The sequence below is a fragment of the Buceros rhinoceros genome, unplaced genomic scaffold (genome assembly GCF_000710305.1).
Source record: "Buceros rhinoceros silvestris isolate BGI_N320 unplaced genomic scaffold, ASM71030v1 scaffold3435, whole genome shotgun sequence".
Classification (NCBI taxonomy): domain Eukaryota; kingdom Metazoa; phylum Chordata; class Aves; order Bucerotiformes; family Bucerotidae; genus Buceros; species Buceros rhinoceros.
The window spans coordinates 60,393-80,089 of record NW_010410980.1 but is presented as its reverse complement, the minus strand read 5'-3'; the positions used below and the strand labels follow the sequence as shown (position 1 = coordinate 80,089).

The 19,697-nt window shown below is 37.2% G+C and overlaps 1 protein-coding gene across 2 annotated transcripts in view; it reads left to right on the top strand.

Moving 5' to 3' along the window:
* Nucleotides 1-19,697, top strand: part of POT1 (protection of telomeres 1) — a 67,172-nt gene that overhangs the window by 1,066 nt on the left and 46,409 nt on the right. For both annotated transcript variants that reach the window (XM_010135790.1, XM_010135789.1), the window contains exons 2-6: nucleotides 4,276-4,348; nucleotides 5,789-5,880; nucleotides 11,766-11,876; nucleotides 12,171-12,218; nucleotides 13,549-13,663. In XM_010135790.1, coding sequence (XP_010134092.1) covers nucleotides 4,276-4,348; nucleotides 5,789-5,880; nucleotides 11,766-11,876; nucleotides 12,171-12,218; nucleotides 13,549-13,663 — 439 coding nt within the window. The remainder of the gene's footprint in view (nucleotides 1-4,275; nucleotides 4,349-5,788; nucleotides 5,881-11,765; nucleotides 11,877-12,170; nucleotides 12,219-13,548; nucleotides 13,664-19,697) is intronic.

Genomic DNA, 19,697 nt, shown 5'->3' with positions numbered 1-19,697 from the left:
ACCGACCCGGGACCGACCCGCCGCAGCAGCCCTCGCGGAGAGGACGGATCTCCTTCTCTCCCTCTTACAAAAAAAAAAAAAAAAAAAAAAAAATAAAAGGCAGGGGGCAGAACACGAGCTAATTCTGTAGAAAGCCTTAAGTGGCTTGAACCCTTAAAAATGGTACAAATATTTTAAATATGTGAGCTGAACTGGCCTAATGATTTTCTGTATCAAAAACCCATTTATATTCCGCAGTTATATATTCCCATTTCCAGCTCTAGTGGTTATCTGACCCTGTGATTGAGTTGATTCATGAGAAATAAACTGGCAGAACACTATCCGTATTGATGGAGAGAGTGTAGTTTTCTGCTGCCCTTACTTTCTGGCCTGGTTCATTATGGTGTCAAAGAAATGCCAGGAATAGTTAAACTAGGTAAAGCAAAGGAGCAAAACTAGCCTTTTTGGAAGCAGGAAGCAGTAGTGTGAGAGGAGGTGATTTGATTGAGAATGATCCAGTCTCCCTTAGGTCTTGTAAAGGAACAAATGGAAACATCAATAACCAATGCTGCTAGTAAACAGCATTTTTATTCCTCAGGGTGTAGTTTCCTGTCCCCATTCACCTGTGGGGCATGTAGGCTTTCCTACTTTTAAGAGCTCTATCTGCAAGCATCCCTGACATGGAAGAACAAGGTTTTCTTGTTCACAAAGGAAATGTTGAAGCAGACAAAAATGGATTATAGATTAGAAAATGTTTCTGCCAAAATAAATGTTTCCATTAGAAAAGCAGAACCGTTATTACCAGATTATGATTTGAAGCGTACATGCAGTGTCATACCTGATTGCTGAAAGTGTATAGAATCTTTCTCAGGCTTCTTCCTTGTGTTAAGAGAACTTAATGTTGCTGCTGCCATGGATTAGTAGGTGACTAAAACAGCTTGGCATAAAAACAGCGCAGCTGGAGACCTGATAAAGCTGGTGCTAATGCACCATTGCATATGTAGGAAAATCCAGTTCTGCAGGCTGAGCTTGAAGTGAACCATAGAATGCACTTACATTAGGTTATCTTAGAGGTGGCACACGTAGCACAGTCATTTTAGACCTGCCAAAATGGGGGTCAGGTCTGGCTTTGAGGACGGAGGAAGGGGAGAGGATGATTTTTATGAAGTGTATTCGGGGAAAAAGCAACAAAAACCACCAAGGATGCTTCTGTCTGGCTTGTGTGCCTCAGTCCTTTAATTCTTCTGAAACACTTTGCTTTTTGGCATCACTCCGAATAATGCAAGTTTTAATTTACATCTGTGAGAACACAGCACAAGCAATGTCCATACATCCTCAGTCATGATCTCCATTAACTGAACCTGATGCCTTCTCCATTAATTACTCAGCCTCTGATTTTGTTATGGCAAAGCTGATACAAACCTGAAAAACAGCTGCCTAATCAGCTGTCAGGCCAGACAGAGGAATGAGGCTGCAGGAGAAAGGAGAGAGATCCACTAAAGGAGTTGGACGTAGTTTCAGAGTGAATTTAGTGGTATGTAGAGTGGGGAGGGGGTTGGACAAAGTTTGTCTGCAAAGTGCTCAATAAGCAGGATTTGTATGGGAAGAGTGAATTTGAGCAGGTTTTGCTAAGGCTGGTTTTGTTGAATTTTGGAGTTCTCGCTGAGGGGAGTCATGAACTTCACTCATAAGAGAAAAGCAACAATATACTTATTGATGTGAAGTAGTGAGTTAATAAAGGTCAGTGGTAAATGTGACAGTGCTTAAACAAGATTAGATGGCAAGATACACTTGGTTATTGACTGCATAGAGGATAAGGTTAGACAAAACTCTCAGTGAGACCCTCACATTAAGTTACAAGGTTGAGGAAGGACCTCCTTGCTTCTCCTAAGCTTCTCAGAGAGGAGCCTAGGACCATCTGGATCCATTCTAAATCCCAGGCTTGGTCAACTGTTTATGCCTAAAGGATTATATATGCACAGTCAATCCTTATTATCACTTAATTTGAGATTTCAAAGTTTAGGATGCTATTGATCACTTCCCGAGAATCTGTTATGGCAAGGAATCTCTCAACTTCAGGGAGTAACACTGAGAGGCATCCCTATTCAAGAGGAGATCCTGCCTACTGTAGTGCAGGAGAGCTCAACGGGCCCTGGGCTGTCCGCTATTTATAGAGTAAGATAATTGACTTATAGTCATATTTGCATACAAGCAAGACATCTGGGTCAGGGTTCCAGACAGTCCTTGGCTACCATGTTGTCATCCATCCCTCAAAGGCCAGCTGGATGCAGCCATCACAACCCCCACCAGTTCCAAACATGTTGAGAAAGCAGCGGGCAGTATTTCTGCTGAGAAAGAGAACTAGGGTGAGGGTGTTTGGATACAAAGGAAAATGGTGAGACCAGCCTATTGTAGCAAAGAAGGTGGTCCTAGGATTTGAAAACTCATTGGAAGATACTGGAATGTAAAAGGAAAAATAAAAAGTCAAAATGGTCAGAAAGCAGTCTCTATCTCATCGGTGTATTCTGCTTTTAACTAGCATGCTTATGTGGATTGAAATTTCTTTAGTAAGGAAAAAAACTATGAAAATACAGAGTGTTCCTGAGATGACTTTGTTTCATTGTCAAACCTTTATTAGAAGAAAAACTGTAGTATTTTATTTACCTGTGAGTAGAATTCAAGACAATCTCAGCAAGAACAATTATATATAATACTTGAAATCTTAAACAAAGTTTTAATTCTGAAAATAAGTGCCAAACCTTTCTGTAAGTATTCATAGACAAATTTCAGAATGTTATTTTGTGGGCGCTGATTGTTAAAATAAGTATTTGATATTTAAGTCTCCCTACAAAACTCGTTAGTTTTCCATGTGAAAAGTAGGAACTTATCTGTTAAAAACACATGGTTGTAAATTTTTGACCTTGATTTTGCTCTTAAACGAAGCATTACTACTGTCTTGAAAGCAGTAAAGCTATATGGTACTTATTACATCTAATGCAATGTGGCTGGGTTTTTTTTTTTTTTAGTGTGATAAAATGAAAAATGTGCTTTGGGTTGGAAAGGATGATTTGTGGACTCTTAGTATTTCTTTATAGAACAGATAGTAAAATAATTGTTGAGTTTGATTTGGATTCCTCCTGAGTTAACATGTTGTAGGACTAATTTTACTCTGAAAAGCCTTTATAGTAACAATTCACTGCTGTGTATTTTATTCTAATTTGGTTTAAGAAGTGTTTACTAACATTTAAGTCAAGCTTCCCACTGAATGTGTGTACTACAAAATCACTGTGATTTACCTGACTATCCTCTTAATGTTGCTTTTGTGTTTATAAACAGATTGCCTCTGCTGTCTCTTTACAAGAAACCTTTTTATTTCCTGTGTGGTTTGTGTAGTTCTGTTAACACTTCATAGTCTCTGCTTTCAAATTTTGGGGTTTTTTCCTTTCTCAAATCGATTTCTGTTTTTATCCTTGGGAAGGATGCAGTACTTTACCTGTCATATTGTGAAAGAATACGTAGGACTGACATTTTTGCAGCTGTTGAAGGAGATCCTTTTTTGATGAGTTCATCTTCCTAACAAATGTTTGTTCCTAACAATGTTTGTTCCAAAGAGACCTTAACATCACTGAAGATGCTGGTCTGTCATTTTTGCTACGTAGTATCTTCAACTGCACTATAAAGAGTATTTTTGCATAATTAATAGAACCTCTTCATCCTTTAGAGTGTTTGTATTATTGTCAAATAAATAGGTCACTACAATTTCAAATCTTTCTAATACTGCTCTTGCAGCTGTACAGTTTTTTATTTTTCACAAAAGATTATTTGTCTTCATATATATCTTCTGTCTCTTCACTGTGTTTTTGTTTTGATATTTATGTTGTAATCCTTTGCCAGTATTTTTGGAGAAATTGCTGTATCTTTTAAGATTTTGATCACCCTACCTCTTAGCTGCCTTTCAGGTTTTGTGCTAAAAACCTTCACTTTTATGCTATTACAGTAACTGTTAAAAGGTGCTTCCGTGGCTGCTGTTTCGTTTAGTCTAAGCATATCATCTGGTCAGTGGCTTCTAAGTGGTATTGAAATGTAGTGTTTCCTTTGTTGTATCCCAAGAACATTGCTCTTCGGTGCTGTCTTTAGCATTTTTTATTATTGTTTTAAGAATTCAGATGGTCATTTGCACTTATCACTTCAATTCTACCTTTTTTCAGCTTACAGAGGTTTCAGCTGTTATCAGTGTTTCTGTAACTTAGAGGTGTATAGTCTTAGTTCACAAATTTTTTTTTCTTTCATTTTTAGGGAGTAGTTATTCTTTCCTATCCATTAACGAAACTCGGAGATGGAACAGACTTTCTCAAGGTTGTTCTTCAAGGTACTACATTCAAGTATATGTTTTAAATTTATTTTGTTGAACTTCTTGACACTTTTTTGACATTGCTAGTACCTGCTTTTTTACTGTTCAGTAAAATGTTGTACTTAAAATGCTCTCTAAAATTGTTCATTCTCTACGAAAGTAGATTATTTTAAACATATGCCTGGGAAGTTAATGGAAACAATGCAGCCTTTATAGTTCCATAGACTATTTGTGTGGAATCTTTTAAAATGCTGTCCCGAAAATGCATTAGCTGTATGTACAGTTTTAATAGCGTGTTTTTAAACTGCTTGGTAAAGGATTAAGAAAAATGCACACTTAATAGTTAACAGATAACATGCATAGTATATATCATGTAATTGCTCTTTTAATATAGGTCAGTATGTCGATTAGCAGCAAAATATTTCATTCTGTTTTAATCTAAGTAGTTAAAAAATGAAATTTCACCTGATTACTTGGGCATTTGAATATCAGCTGACACATTAACACGTGGAAAGACTTTAAGTTGTTCATCGTGTAATAAGTGATACTGAAAAATGATTATGTCCCTTTTAAGTCCAAAGGTTATCACCCTCTCCAGCCAGGAAGGAGGAGGATGTCACTACTCAGAAGTTTATGCTGGAACTTCCCATTTCTTTCCAATTCCTTCTGAGCTCCTTTCTTAACACTGTTCAGATGCATTATCACTTGCTCCCTCTGAGCATTCCCAATTCTACAAATTTTGTGACTGTGACTGAACAGCAGGCAGGGAGATGCAGAGCCTACCTGGTGAAGCTGCTTGTGACTTCTGTTAGGAGAGGTGAATTAAATTGATGGGACCTGAGGCAGTTTCCCGGCTGGCTTCAGGATTCCCAAAGAGGAATGCAAAACTTCCTTGAGTCTTGCTAATTTCATGTGGCTGGTCAGGAGGACTGAGAGTTTGTGCGTGTTCTCCACAGCCTCAAAAAATAAGTTTGCACGTCTAAATCGTTAATGTTGTTTCTGAAACAGTAGAAAGTAGAAAACTTCTAAAATAACAACCTATTTTCTATTGTAGTCCTCTTGTTTATTGATATGTCTATGTCCTCCTGGAATATTTCCACTTTATTTAGTTCTACAAGATGATCTGTGGTAAAACATTAAATGTGACTGGATAATATCTCCTCTCTAACACTATACACTGAATTGTCCAAGTGGAAATCTTTGTAATTTCTGTTTAATGTTCACTGAAGTACAACGTCTGCAGATTTTAGATGGTCTTCTTATGAAGAATATTCTGCTTGATATACCTATAGTTAGCACAAGTTATACAAATATTTGAAAGCATTGACCGTTTGTAGATTAACTGGAATGAAGAGTGCTAGATTCTGTAGATCAGCTTATTTTGGAAATCTCTTCCCATTGTTGTTTTGTTTTGGAGAAGGTATGATAATTGGAACTGTTTCTGCTTTTTTTCTCTAGATTTGAATAACTTATGTTCACGAGTCAACAGCATCAATATTTTAATATATGGAAAAATGGCAGAGGATTGTGCAAAAATTCTACGCCAAGGGGTAAAATAGATTTTTTTTTTCTTATTTTAAGAATTGTTTTCCACAGATGTATGTTGATGTCTTGTCTTTGTATAGCTATCATCAAAATCAGAAGTAATCCATTCAGTTCAAATCTATAAATATGAACTAGAAAAAAGAAAGTATTTGCTTATGTAAACTCTTTCTAACAATAATATTGAAGTGAAGCAATTCTTTTTGTCAGTGCTGTTTACCTAGCAAGTAAAGAATCATGAATATGGATGATAGAGAAGTCATCTATTTATGTTCATAATTTGAATGTCTATTGCCATTTGTTAAGACAGATTCTAGAATTAAATAGATATGAAAGATGGTTACACTAAAAGCTTTTTATAAAAAAGAATTAATTCAAAACTACATACACAGTTTTCTTTATTGGCTTTATTTTCTTTATTCGTCAGGGATACACGCTTGGTTTGATTAGCTCCATGCTAAAGGACATTGGCAAGTCAGCCTACAAGTTTGTGAGACACTGTTGCAACTAAAGAAGGAAAACAAGCTGAAAACAATTACCTCAGCTTAATACTTTTTATTAGGTTGCCTGACAGTTGTCTGACTTTTCAGTATTAGCCATATGTCAAATTAAAATTTGTGTGCAATACATTATGAGCTCATGTTGGGGCATTTTAATTTGTGATATAAATTCACACTGAATCATAGAATAGTTTAGCCTGGAAGAAACCTTTTAAAGATCATCCAGTTCCAACCCCCTTGCCGTGATCAGGGACACCTTTCACTAGATTGCTCTAAAGCCCCATCCAGCCTGACTTTGAACACTTCCAATCCACAACTTCTCTAGGCAACCTGTTCCAGTGTTTCACCAACCTCAGCATTAAGAATTTCTTCCTTATGTCCACTCTCAACCTACTCTTTTTCAGTTTAAAACCATTGTCCTTTGTCCTGTCACTACAGGCCTTGGTAAAAAGTCTTTTTCCGTCAAAAAGATGGAAAGTTATTTAGTGAAGAAAATAGGACTTTGTTTTCACATTCTTAGAAATATTTGTTATGCACAAAAGTTAAGGACTTTCTCAAATACGGAAATAACAATGGCTTAGTTAGGATGCTGTCAGGATTTTTCAGCTCAGTTGGACTACTACACCTGAACTCTAGTGATCCATATGTTGAAAAAAGGTAAAAATTATACCAGACCTTAGGGCATGACATCAAAATATCACTTAAAGTTCAAATTGCTCTGAATTCCTGGAACATTTTAGTTTCAGTTCAGAAACCTAAGACTAAACAATGGCTTTTGCTTGATTCCCTGCTTTTTTTTTCTTTTTAAAATTTTTATTTTAATTGAGAGAGAAAGATTATATATATTCCTTGAGAGTGGTGTTGCTGTTTCTGGATAGGAGCTTACACCCTGAATTGTATCAGCTTCAAAGATGCATGCATCAGTTCATGAGATATATGAGACCAAAGCTGCTAATTTCAAGAATTACACCTATAATTAGAGCTGAGGTGTTTATATAATGTATAGTAACCTGTATTACAGTTTTTGTATAATTATGTGCTCATAAATATTCAGACACTGAAAACTTTTGAATCCCTGTGTTTTCAACATTATTAATCTGACTAATATGGATTAGATGAATATGTATAGATTAGAGGGTAGGAACTGAACGTTGATTTATTGCTTTTATCAAGCAATCCTCGAACAGCAGGTGACATACTGACTGCCTCTTCAGATGGGTAAAAAAAAAAAATCTTGCCCAAGGACAAATGTATTTCTCCTTTTTCTACAGAGATGTAGTTGTTTTGATGTTTTTATCACTTTTCAGTTTTTATTGAAGTCAGTAAAGAGGTTTGCAAGTTATACAACATGTAGGACAGACTGACATGATAGTGAAATTTATCTCTGTCCAGAGTAAGGCTAAAAAAAGAAACCAATTTTATTGTTTAGTGCCTAGTTGAAGAGATTATGTGAAGTTATAGTTGTGACCTAATGCATCATTTAAAAAAAAAAAATGCAGGATCATATATGGGTGAAGACTTCCCATGGAAGTTAAAGATGCTGGCATATATCTTTGTAGACTCTTCTTTCTCTTTGTCGCACTTAACATGCCTTATTTCAAGTCACATAATTTGTCTTACTAGATATTAATAATGATAAATAATAACTATTTTTAATCCTTACTGTATTTTTAATTAATCTGTAAAATACTTCGGAAGTATTGCATAGCAATGTGATTCCATGTACTCTGAGGATTTTTTCTGGCATCATTTCCCATATGGCTTCCATCAACAGACAGTTGAGTTTGTGTCATGAGCTGAACAGGTTTTAGAAGTTATCACTGAGTCTAAGAAACATTTTCCGGCAAAAAAATGACAGACCATGGTGGTAGATCTTAGGTGTCCATTATATGTATAATGTATAGGAGGTATACATTATCTGTAGTGTTGTTGTCTATTACATAAAAGTCTGTGTGAGAGCAAAAGAAAAATTCTATAGGGCGTGTTCCTCAACATCTAGTATCTCCTCCAACCAGCCTACGTTATGTGAAGGAAAAGTCAGGAACACCTCATGATTGTGAATGAAGGGGTTAGCTGACAGAATTCTTTTAAACGAATTTAGTCATAAGCAATAAACATTACCAAGATCCTTTTAGTAGAACCCACTTAGAGATTGTGCTATTAATTCGATCTTGAAATTGGTGCATGACCCTTTTCAGGCCTTTCATGTCTGTTAACTTTAGGGAACAACACGGAGGGGCTTTGGGCTGGGTGGTAAGGTGTGCAGGTCAGAGTATTCAATTTTGAATCAACGTCGGATTCTCCTGTATATCAAAGCCTTGTTTTAATGTTATCATATGCCATGCTAAAGAGAGAAACATCTCTTAAAGATTAGCAAAGTCAGTTCAGTCTGTTTAGGGCAGAAAAACCTTTTACAAATGTCAGATACATATAAAATAAGGTCAGTCTTTTTACAAATTTTTCGGTTCCACAGAATTTTGGCAGTGAGTCCAGGACGGGAAGTTACTGAAATAATTTCCTAAATATAAAAGCTGCAGAATTATTTTAAATTTAAAGAACAAATCAGTTGTATTGTCCTGATAAAAATACAAATCTTGAACAAGGCCATGGGTGGCAATTGGAAGACAGACAGATCAGTGCTAAAGATCTGAGTAGGAAACGACAACCCACAGACAACAATCCTAAACCCAATTGTTTGGTCTTCCCCGGTGAATTGAACCTTCATGTTACTTTCCATGTCTCATATGAGGTTTTGATTTTTGAAGAATCTGAGTCTGATGGAGCAGAGTAATGTCCAAAACTAGCAGAGTTGCAATTTAGGAGTTAGGAAATAGATTTAATTTTTGAAAACCCAAAATTTTAGCCATTAAAGAATTAGTTCAGTAAGGTCCAGTACTTTTTGTTTGCTGCTTACTCTTTCAAACTTCACAGTTTTGTAGATTTCTTTATCATAGTTCCCATACTGTAACAGCTTTAGCTAATTAGCTTGAAAGGAGGGGAGCAGGCTGTTCCCAGAAATGTGAATAACCATGTTCTTCTCATCTCCTGCAAGTCTTCTGGTTCTGTAACAGAGTAACCATCAGGGAAAACACTGTCTTTTCTTTGTTTCTCACTTCTTTTCAATGAGGGGAATAGGATTTCTTTTTCCTATTTAAAAATATTTGTAGTTTGTGTGTGTGTATATATATATATGCAATACAACAGTCTTCTGTTGACATGAAAATCCACCAAGTTATGTAAGTCACTTTGATTCCCAAACCAATTATAAGAGAACTTAGCTAAAGGTGAAATGGAAACAAATCTATTTTGAAAACTAATATAGCACTAAATTTCAAAGCACCGTGCAAACCTTGTGTAAATTTTTTGCATGTTTAGAAACTGCAAGTCATAACCTGTCAAAGTTGGCTGTGAATTTGGAAAAAATCTGAGAATATACCTGTTCTCTCTGCCTGTAAAACTAGATTTTAAGGTTAGTGCTGTCTTTTTTCCTCATTGAAATTGCACAGTCCTTTCACAGATGTTTTTGAATGTCATGTTACGCATTGGGTATTACATGAGTAATCACCCAAGATCTAGTATTATTCATTAAAAAAGTTTCCTTTTATTATGAGACTGTATAAAGGCATGAGTCTGTAATTCTAAAATTTCTTCTTACACAGGAGAACAAGTCAAGTCAGCTGTACAGATCTGCAATCCTGACTCAGCAACCAAGTCCCAGAATCTTGTGCAGCCTGCAATCTAATAAAGTGCTGAAATAGGAATAATGTATAGCAGGGCATAGATTTTTAGCTGAAGGTTGAATCCACTGTTGAAGGAACACCATGAGTAGCATCAGCAACAGTGAAAGAAAAGACACATGCTAACACCTGGTTTCTGCAAAACAGCTGAGTTTGCTGAAGCTTGTGTTTGTATCTGGAAAGAATGAAACAACTTTAACGTATGTTAGCAGAGTGGTGTGTCCAGGGGCAAGGAATACTGAGTTGTCTAATTGGTTTGACTGGTTTTAACTTACTTATCCTTGAGTATGGCTTACACTTAAGTGACCTAAATGTTATCCTTTAGTCAAAATATACATAGTACTCGCGTTTATGACACTACCTGAAAATTACCGTGTCCTAAGTATTTTCATTGTGTATTAAAATGTCTAATCAAAATTAGGTTTTCTGCAGTAAATTTTTTTTTTTGCAAATCCTTTAAATAACTAAATATATCACTGTCACTGAACCTAGCAGCCTTTCTTTTTCTTGCACAAAACATTAAGGTTTTGGATCTTAAATTGTTTCAAGTAACATTGTCAGATTGCTGCAATCACAAAAAAGAGCGATCATAGTGCAATATTTGTCTAAAACTCTCAACTTTAATCAGAAAGCTCTTTTATTTGTTGTAAACAAATAAACCCATGCACAAAAGTCATTCAGTAAAAACTTGCGGAAGTGCTTTTGGTAGAAGGTCAAATATAAAGAGAGTTACAAGTCTAATACGTTTATTGGAATGGATCACAGTGGTAGAGCCCTACTCTACGGTCCTCTTACCAAAGGAGCTGACTATAAAGCAGCTTTACATTGTATCAGAGTTCCCAGCATTATCTTTGTTTGATCAACTATCTTTCTTATCATATCAATCTCCGAAATGTATTTCTTCTCCCTTTTTTTCTTTTCTGGTTTTCTAAGGTTGATACCAAAAAGGTGAACTACTGCATTTACCCCTTAAATCATCCTTCTCTTGTTCGCTTTGTGGTGTCTGAGGAACTTTATGCCAAAGGGAAAGTACAGTTGCAAATGCAATTGCTTCCTGTGCCAGAATCTTAGGAGTGATGCCAGAGAAATTTGTAATGTCTCTTTTGCTACCGTTAACATACCTGTTGATTGACTTCGCTATTTGGTCCTTAAGGAAGAAACTGAAAGATGTCAATCCAACCAAAACAGAAAATACCCACAAGGAGAGTCTTTTGGAAGTGCGACTGTTAACTCAAGAAGAAATAAAGCTCTGAGCAAAGAGTGTTTTGTCACTGCTGTGATTCCGTTTCTAGCTTAGTTCATCTTACCCAGAAAGGAGTCAGTTATCAGTACATTCAAAGGGGAATGAATCCTTTGGTTTATTCAGTATGACTCTTCCCCTCTAGCCCTTGTCAAATTAGCACTCAGACACAGTAGCATTGAGTGTGACAATTTTAGCGGAATTTGAAAAAAAAACGGTTGGTGGCATTGGTCAGAATTGTGAATTCTATGGGTAGAACTAAACAGAGAAACTTAAAGGCACTGTTTAGAATTTGTTCAGGATTTTTGTTTCTTGAATGTCTTGAGACATTAGGGTGAAATTTCATATTACGTGCTCTTTAAAATAGAGTATGTGATACAGCCATGTAATCATCTTTTATCCCTCTGTCCCCATAGGACACCTTCGTAGTTGCTGGATTTAAGTTGGCAAAGTCACCTACAGCCAGAGTGGATGGCAGACACAGTTGCCACCTGGAGGTGTCTGAAGAAGCTGGATCAGCCATTTATGTACGTGGGTACCCAACATTTTTATCTTTTATTTTTCATCCGAATACCAACATTAAAGTTTTGCTTTATGGTAGAAAAAAAGTAAAACCTATTAGCATCTGAAGTGCTGCAGATTATTTTAGCACATTCATCAGGAACCAATCACTAATTTCAAAGGTGATTCACGTAGCAAATTATCTATAGTGTTGTTTTGTATTCACTTACAGCATTGTATTTGCTGTAGAGTTATCAAATGTTATATTTGCAATGCCTTCAGTTTTGTAATCAGAGTTTGCTATTGTTTTTTCTCCTCAGATTTATACTAAACCAGGAACAACTGCTGCTTCAGAAACTGCATCTGTGGTGAGTTTATACTTGGTATGTTTTTAAACCACATGAGACTAACTGCATGTATATAAGAATGCATGGAATGCTTTTCCTTTCTTGTTTATTTTACTTCCTTACTCTCATCCAGCAGTCATTTGTTTAGCTTTTAGTTATGAAAATAATATGCCTGGAAAACAGAATACGGTATGGAAAAGTGGAACTTTTTCTCTACTTGCAGTATAGTTCCCGTCTCAAAATAGGCTGCATGTTGGTTTAGGAAATATGAACTAGAAAGGTAACTGTCATTCTAAAGCAGATTGCATGCTGTGGTTTAAAAAAATGGAAATAAGAATCATCCTTTGTTTTAAAGTCAGACTTCATGTACTGGTTTTAACATTTCCTTTGATTACTGTTTGGAACCAGCTTTTTATGTGTCTGAATTAAAATTCTACAGGAAATAGCATATTAAAGGCACAGAAATTAGTGTATAAAATTTTGTTGTTCCCAATCATAAAAAGGATTTAGGACCGAAGATGATATAGCTTTGCTTCTAGTTAATTTTATGAAAAATTTCTTTTTTTTTTTTTACTCTGTGATACGGTAATTTACAACTACAGTTTTCAGTCGGTTTGGCAGAACTTGTATTCTTTAGAAGTGACTAATCAGCATATAATGTTGTCCTGGTTTGAGTTAGAACAGATCTAATTTGTTCAGTGATTTTACTTTTCCACTCAGTCTCCTTAAGTGACTGCACTTTCTGAAGTTAACAGCATGTTTTTGCAGACAACATCTGCTTCTAGAAGTGATAAAGCTTGATGTAACCTTAAGATAAGAGTAGTCCTTAAACAGTAGAAGATAGTCTGTAATTTGTTTAATCCTCTAACAAGTGTGCTATTTTAATAGGAAGACTTACACAATAGCTGTGAGACATAAACCACCACCACCCCAGCCCCTCAAAAGAGTGACTGTGCAGTGACACTGCCAATAAGAATTACAAATTTTTTTATGTATGTGCTTTAAAAAGCCCTGTGGATGGGCACATTAAAATCAATCAATAAAAAAATCCCTCTTTGTCATGCGTTAAGGCAGAACCAACCACTAGGTGAATGGCAGATGGTCTCTAATGGAATCAAACCAGAACACCTTCCATGATTCTTTCTTATAATGACTTCTATTCACCTATTTCTTGTATTGAAACTTACTTGAACTGACTGGTTATTGTATTGTAAGGAAGATGCAATCACAAAAAGAAATGGTTAAATGAAATAAAGCATATCTGAGGGTGGATGGTGTTAAAAGACAAAGTTCTGGGTGAATATTTGGATGTTTTTTTCTTCTCTTTCCTAATTTTATCATGTCTTTCCAGTCTGTTGCACCAAAATATGTGTATACTTCTTTAAATCATCTTAAAGATGGAACTATAGTGAATTTGTATGGTGTTGTGAAATTCTTCAAGCCTCCATATGTAAGCAAAGGAACTGGTATGTATTATATTCAAGAGAATTAAAGTCTCCTCTAAACAGAACTGTTCTTACTATGTATGTTGAAAACTGACCAGAATAACAAATTCAGGTGATCCTTTGACCACGGTTCTCAGCTAGCAATAAGGAAATAGAACAGCATATAGGTAAGGGATATCAGAGTTGGCTTAGGTGGAATGGTGGAGATAGCAAATGAAGAAAGTATTTATCAAGATAATACTGTCAGTACAAAACAGGGACAAGGACCTGTACAAAAGCTGTGTACCTGTTCTTGTGGCAAAAGATTGTTGTATATCTATGTGCAATTCTTCCTTGAAATTTTGACAGAAAGTGGTGTGATATTCTATAAACACAGTGCCAGCATATTTTTCACTTGTATAAGCTGTGCCACAACTGACTCATTTTTTCTGTCTTACTGAGTGTGCTAGTTTTGCTAGCAGATTGTACCATTTCACTAGGTGCTCAGTAAGTGCATGGCTAGGTGATACCCCTGCTGAATTTGATTAAGCAATAGAACTTCCTATTTGATTCAGAACTAATCGATTTTCTACTTATTTTAAATTTACTGTGCGTTTTTAAGTTGGGATTTTTTTCCCGTTCTCAGTGTATTTCTAATTGAACAAAAATGAATGGATTATGATGGTTATTATTGATTTTTATGACCTTAATTATGCATGCCGGTTTCTTGAATAATGTCAATAGCCATGAATTTGGCCTCTAAATGCACAAATTTGAGAAGTGATCATTTAATCAGAACCAAAAGTTAGTGGCTTGTTTTCAAAACCTTTTGCAAACAGATCTGTGTGATCTTACTTCTGCAAAAACTCCCAGCAGAGTATGAAGGTGATACACCCAAGATAAGGCAGTAATTGCCTTTGTGAGAGCACAGTGCTGTACCTGCAGTACCATGGCTTCCAGAATCAGGTGTTCTTGCAGTTAAGTAGCTTGAAACTTAAGTGAAATAGTTGGAAGCTGTGGAAACATGGTGGCACATGCACAAAAAAAGTTTAAGTCCAACTAAGGTTCAACTAATGCCTTCACTTTTTGAAGACCAAGCAATCTTCAGCCTTTTTCGGAGTCAGTTTAGAGTGTATGAGTGGAAGGAATGTCTTGGAGGTTGGTGCAAATGTGTGTATGGTAGTTTCAGTACATTCAACTGAACTCTACTGATCTAATCTGTATTGTGGGAGTGGGAATGCTCAATTCCTTCCATTTGGTCCATGTCATATTCTTCTAGATAAACAGATACTCTATACTTGCAGCTGAAGTGTGGTCTAACACTTGCCCACAGAAAAGATGTTCAATGCGCTGCTCCCTGGGCTATCGTCCACTGTCAGCGGTACTAGAGGCACCACCAGCCCAGTCAGCAGTTGTTGTTAAATTATGCAGATTACACAGGATTTTTCAAGAATATATTAACTTAACTGGGTCCACAAGCTCATGAATAGCTGTTGGGAATTCAACAGCATGTTTACATACTTGTGACCATGTTAACAGAAGAAACAGTGTACACACAGCACTAGTGCTCAGTGTCTTGGTGCCTGCGGGAGAGCAGTTCTGTGCTTCCCTTACAGTTAGTTGTCGAAACGTATTCCCATTGGTGTTCATTATAGCAGATGACAAGGCTTGCTCCTAGAAGACCTTTCTGCTCTGCATTCTTATTCAATGTTGCAAAGGCCATAGCGATCCCCAAAATAACTGAAACATAAACAAAAAAAAATTGGAAGAACATGGGATAGTCTAATTGAAATGTTAACATTTAAAAAAATAGGTGTAGTCATTATGTTGGAACTGAACCAGTAACACTCCATCTGTTTTTATAGCAAATACAATGCATGTTTGGTTTTTTCCTCTTGAGACTAAATTAAAATGAGTATTATCATATTACTCAGTCATTGATACACTGAAGTTATTTTGCTAAACAATAAATTGCAAATCTTTATGATAAAATACTGTTTTGATTGTTTATATGGGAAAAAGCTTGTTAAAGAGAAGTTGTTCGAGAAAGCTCTGGAAAAGTTGGATATCACTGTTTTCTCAGAAAATAATTGGGTTTTGATAATGCTCTGTTTAAGCTCACCTAGCCAGCAACTAAACAACACACAACTGCTTGCTCACTCCTACCACTCCATGGTGGGCTGGGGAGATGAAACTAACAAAAGGGTCGAGGATTGAGACAAAGACCGGGAGTGCTCACTCACCAGTTCTGGTCACGGGCGAAAAAGAGACTCAGCTTGGGGAAAGAAAATCAACTTAACTTAAACACCACCGCATATTTACAAATCCAATCTGAGTAGGACAATGAGAAATACAAACAAATCCTACAAACGCTCCTCTCCCCCCCACACTTTTTTGCAGCTCAGCTCTGCTCCTGATTCTCCTCTACCTCCTTCCTTCCAGCAGTGCAGGGTAGTGGGGAATGGGGGTTGCGGTCAGTTCATCTCACACTGTCTCTGCTGTTTGTTCATCCTCAGGGAGAGGCCTCCTAGCACTCTTCCTCTGCTCATATGTGGCATTTTCCCATGGCAGATAGTCCTCCATGGTCTTCTCCAATGTGATTCCATCCCACGAGCTGCAGCTCTCCACAAACGGCTCCAGTGTGGGTCGCTTCCATGGAGTGCAGTCCTCCCATCAATGGACTGTTCCAGTGTGGACTTCTCTTGGAGTTGTGGTCTTCTTTGGGTACAGTCACCTGTTTCAGCATGTGGTCCACCACAAGCTGCAAGTGGATACTTGCATCACCATTAATCTACACGAGCTGCGTGAGAACAGCCTGCCGTCTTACCGCAGATGAGAAACTCTGCTCTGGCATGCTTCCCCTGCCGCCTCCTTCACTGAGCTTGATGTCCACATAATTGTTTCTCTCACATCTCACTTCTCTCCAAGAAAGCCGACCAGCAGGTGTTTTACCCTCTTAAATATGTTTATCACAGAGGTGCTGACTGGCTCAGCCTTGCCCGGAGATGGGTCCGACTTGTAGCCAGGAATGCTTCTAGAAGCTTCTCACAGGAAGCACCCCTGTAGCTCCCCTTGCCCACTACCAAAACCCCACCAGGCACAAACCAACACATCCTGTAGCCCAGTAAATGTGGAGAAGTACAAATTACAGTTGTTTTACATTATGAATGCTAGAACACAACAGATATTTCTAGATATTAGCAAGAAATAATGGTAAATTAAGGTATCTGCAGGAACTCAGTGCATTTAGGCTGGAAATAGCCAAGTCTTTGGCTACAGGTGAAAGCAAAAATTTCCTGTCAATAACGTCGTTCATACCAGTATATCTGTTTATTTAGAAGAATATGACATCCACCAATTACATCTAATTAGAAATGCAAACATTTATAAAATACTAAATGAAGCATCAGTATAGGAAATCAAGCCAAACTGCTAGCTTAGAAGTAATAGTAATAAAAATTATTCTGCCCCTAGAGCTGAATGCTTATGGAAATGTCGTGTGATTTAGCTACAGTTAATAATTAATATTTTCAAAGTATTCATTCAAAGGAAGACTCCAAAGGAGCCTCTTCATAGTAATGAATGGGTGGTGTTGGGTTGCAGGGGTCTTAAGGAGAAGGATTTGGGGCTGTCAGGCATGAAAAATATTTGAAAATGGGAATGCAATTTGTGCTGGGATCAGGTGCCCAGATGTTGGTAAAGGAGGGGGAGGTTGCAGGTGGCCTCTGGGAGGAGAGGCTGGGCTTGCCCTGTGCCAGACACAGCAGGTTCCCCTTGGCCAAGATGGTGGTGCCTCTGGGAAAAAGAAGTTAAGAATGGGCGAAACGCTGCATGACAATGAGGAGTGAGGAAAAATGTGTGAGAAACAGCTGTGTGACACCAGAAGCCAGAGGGGAGGAGGTGATCCAGGCATGGGCACAGAGATTTCCATGCAGCTTGGGAAAGAGACCTCAGATGAGCAGATGGATCTATGCTGCAACCTGTGGAGGACTCACTTTTGATCAGAGTTAACCCAAAGGAGTAGAGCCCATGGAAGAACCTATGCTGGAGCAGGAAAAAAGTGTGAGAAGGAAGGAGTAGGAGAGAAGAGGAGCTGTTCTGGACTGACCGCAATCCCCATTCCCCATAGCCCCCTGTGCTGCTCAAGGGAAGAGGGGATGTAGAGATGCTGGGTATGAAGAAGGGAAGTTGAACCTAGGAAGAAGGAGTAGAGAGGAAAGGTGTTTTAGTTTCTCATCATCCTAGTCTATTGGCAATAATTTAAAATAATCTTCCCCCAGTTGAGTCTCTTTTGCTAGTGATGCTAAGTGATATCCCCGTATCAAAACCCACGAGCTTTTCCACCTTATTTTCTCTCCTGTCCTGATCAGGAGAAGGGAGTGAGAGAGCAGCTGAGTGGGGGCCTGGCAGCGAGCTGAGGTAAACTCAGCACACATGCTGGGAGTCTCCGGGGTTCTCAGACTTGTTCCTTGGGTTTTAATAAAAAGAGGGTAAATCTGGAGAAAGGATCTTGAGAAACAAATTTCCTTTGAAGACAAGAATCTCAGGAATGAAAAAACTCTTCAGTTTAAAAAGACCAATAATAACACATAGTCTTTATGCTTTCTCAAATGGAAGAACCAAATTAATAAGTTTACAAAACACTTCCTTTGGATAGGAGCTCTCATCACTGATACTCTTTCCTGCTTGACGTGCACTAAAATCCATAAAAGATTTCTTTGTAAAGGTGCAAGTATAATCTAGACCTGTAAAGAGCAGAGAACAGTATTTTGTTTTTAATGTAAAAAATGGCTAAATTATTTCAATATTGATTTACTTTATTTGATCTTTTCTGCGCAGGCTGCCAAACGATGTCTGTCTGTCCCCGTAATGAGCATCTCAAAATCTTCATTTTGTGGTGGTGTCTGGTGATTGCATACTTATGCTAGACCCATTCAAATGCTATCAGTCTGACAATATCTGTATAGCTGTATAGAATGTGTATGTATATTTATTTGAAAAATTTGGCGCTCTCTGATATTCTCAGCCTGAAATTGTAATAGATTTCTTAGATGGGTTTTTAAGGATCTGAGAAGATTAGCTTTATCTGTAGTAGTTCAGGATGCTGCCAGTGGTGAATGGTGGTACTTTAATCTTGAAAAATATTGTAGGTTTTAACTCAGGCTTAATAGCAAAGAAACAAACAAAACAAACCCCACAAATCTTTTAAAGGCTTTGCTTTCTTTGCTCATATTGCCAACAACAAAAAGGGTGAGAAGGATATGAATTGAATGTAGAAAGTACTACTTTTACACTTTGAGTAAGTCATGGAAAGGCATTACTTGAAGGATCATATGGTCTAGATTTGGGATTTGTCCAGCTGCTTTTACAAGACTTTGGGGACCTGAGGACTTGGAACATCTTACTTAGACAAGCACTGGTAACTGGAAATTAAGACAACCATTCTTTTCAGTTATGTAAAAACAATAAAGTTAAATGCACTGACTTTCAAGGTAATATACCTCTGACACAACTAGGACAGATTTTTGCAGCTGATATATTTGACAAGTTAATCACTTTAATTTCACAAGTCTTAGAAATTTGATAGGGAAAATGATGATTTCCTTAATAACTAGTCCTTGCCTAGAAGTCATTAATAACTTCCTAATATATATTCCCTGTGTATTTTCAATTGGTAATATTAGAAAAAACAACACAATAATATCAGGGACACGGTTTAAGAAATTTCTTATGTATTAAGACAGTTGTTATTCTCTTGCTACTCATCATGAAAATCTCTAAACCAGTTTTATTTAATTTGGGGTTTAGAGTGAAAATATTCACAACTCAGTTAAATTATTTAAATGTTGGGGTTTTGTTTTGTTTTGGTTTTGCACAAGCCAGAGTTATGTCTGCTTGAGAGAGTCCAAAATGCTTAATGATGGCTCTGAATTGCCAAGATGTGAAATGGCTCGTCAGAAAACTCTGTAGTCGCATTAGACCTGGCTCTATCGTGTACTAATACATTTTCTTTCTGACACTGTCTTAATCAAATCATGGATTTAAGCTGGTACCTGCAGGAAGCATGGGCAGTGGA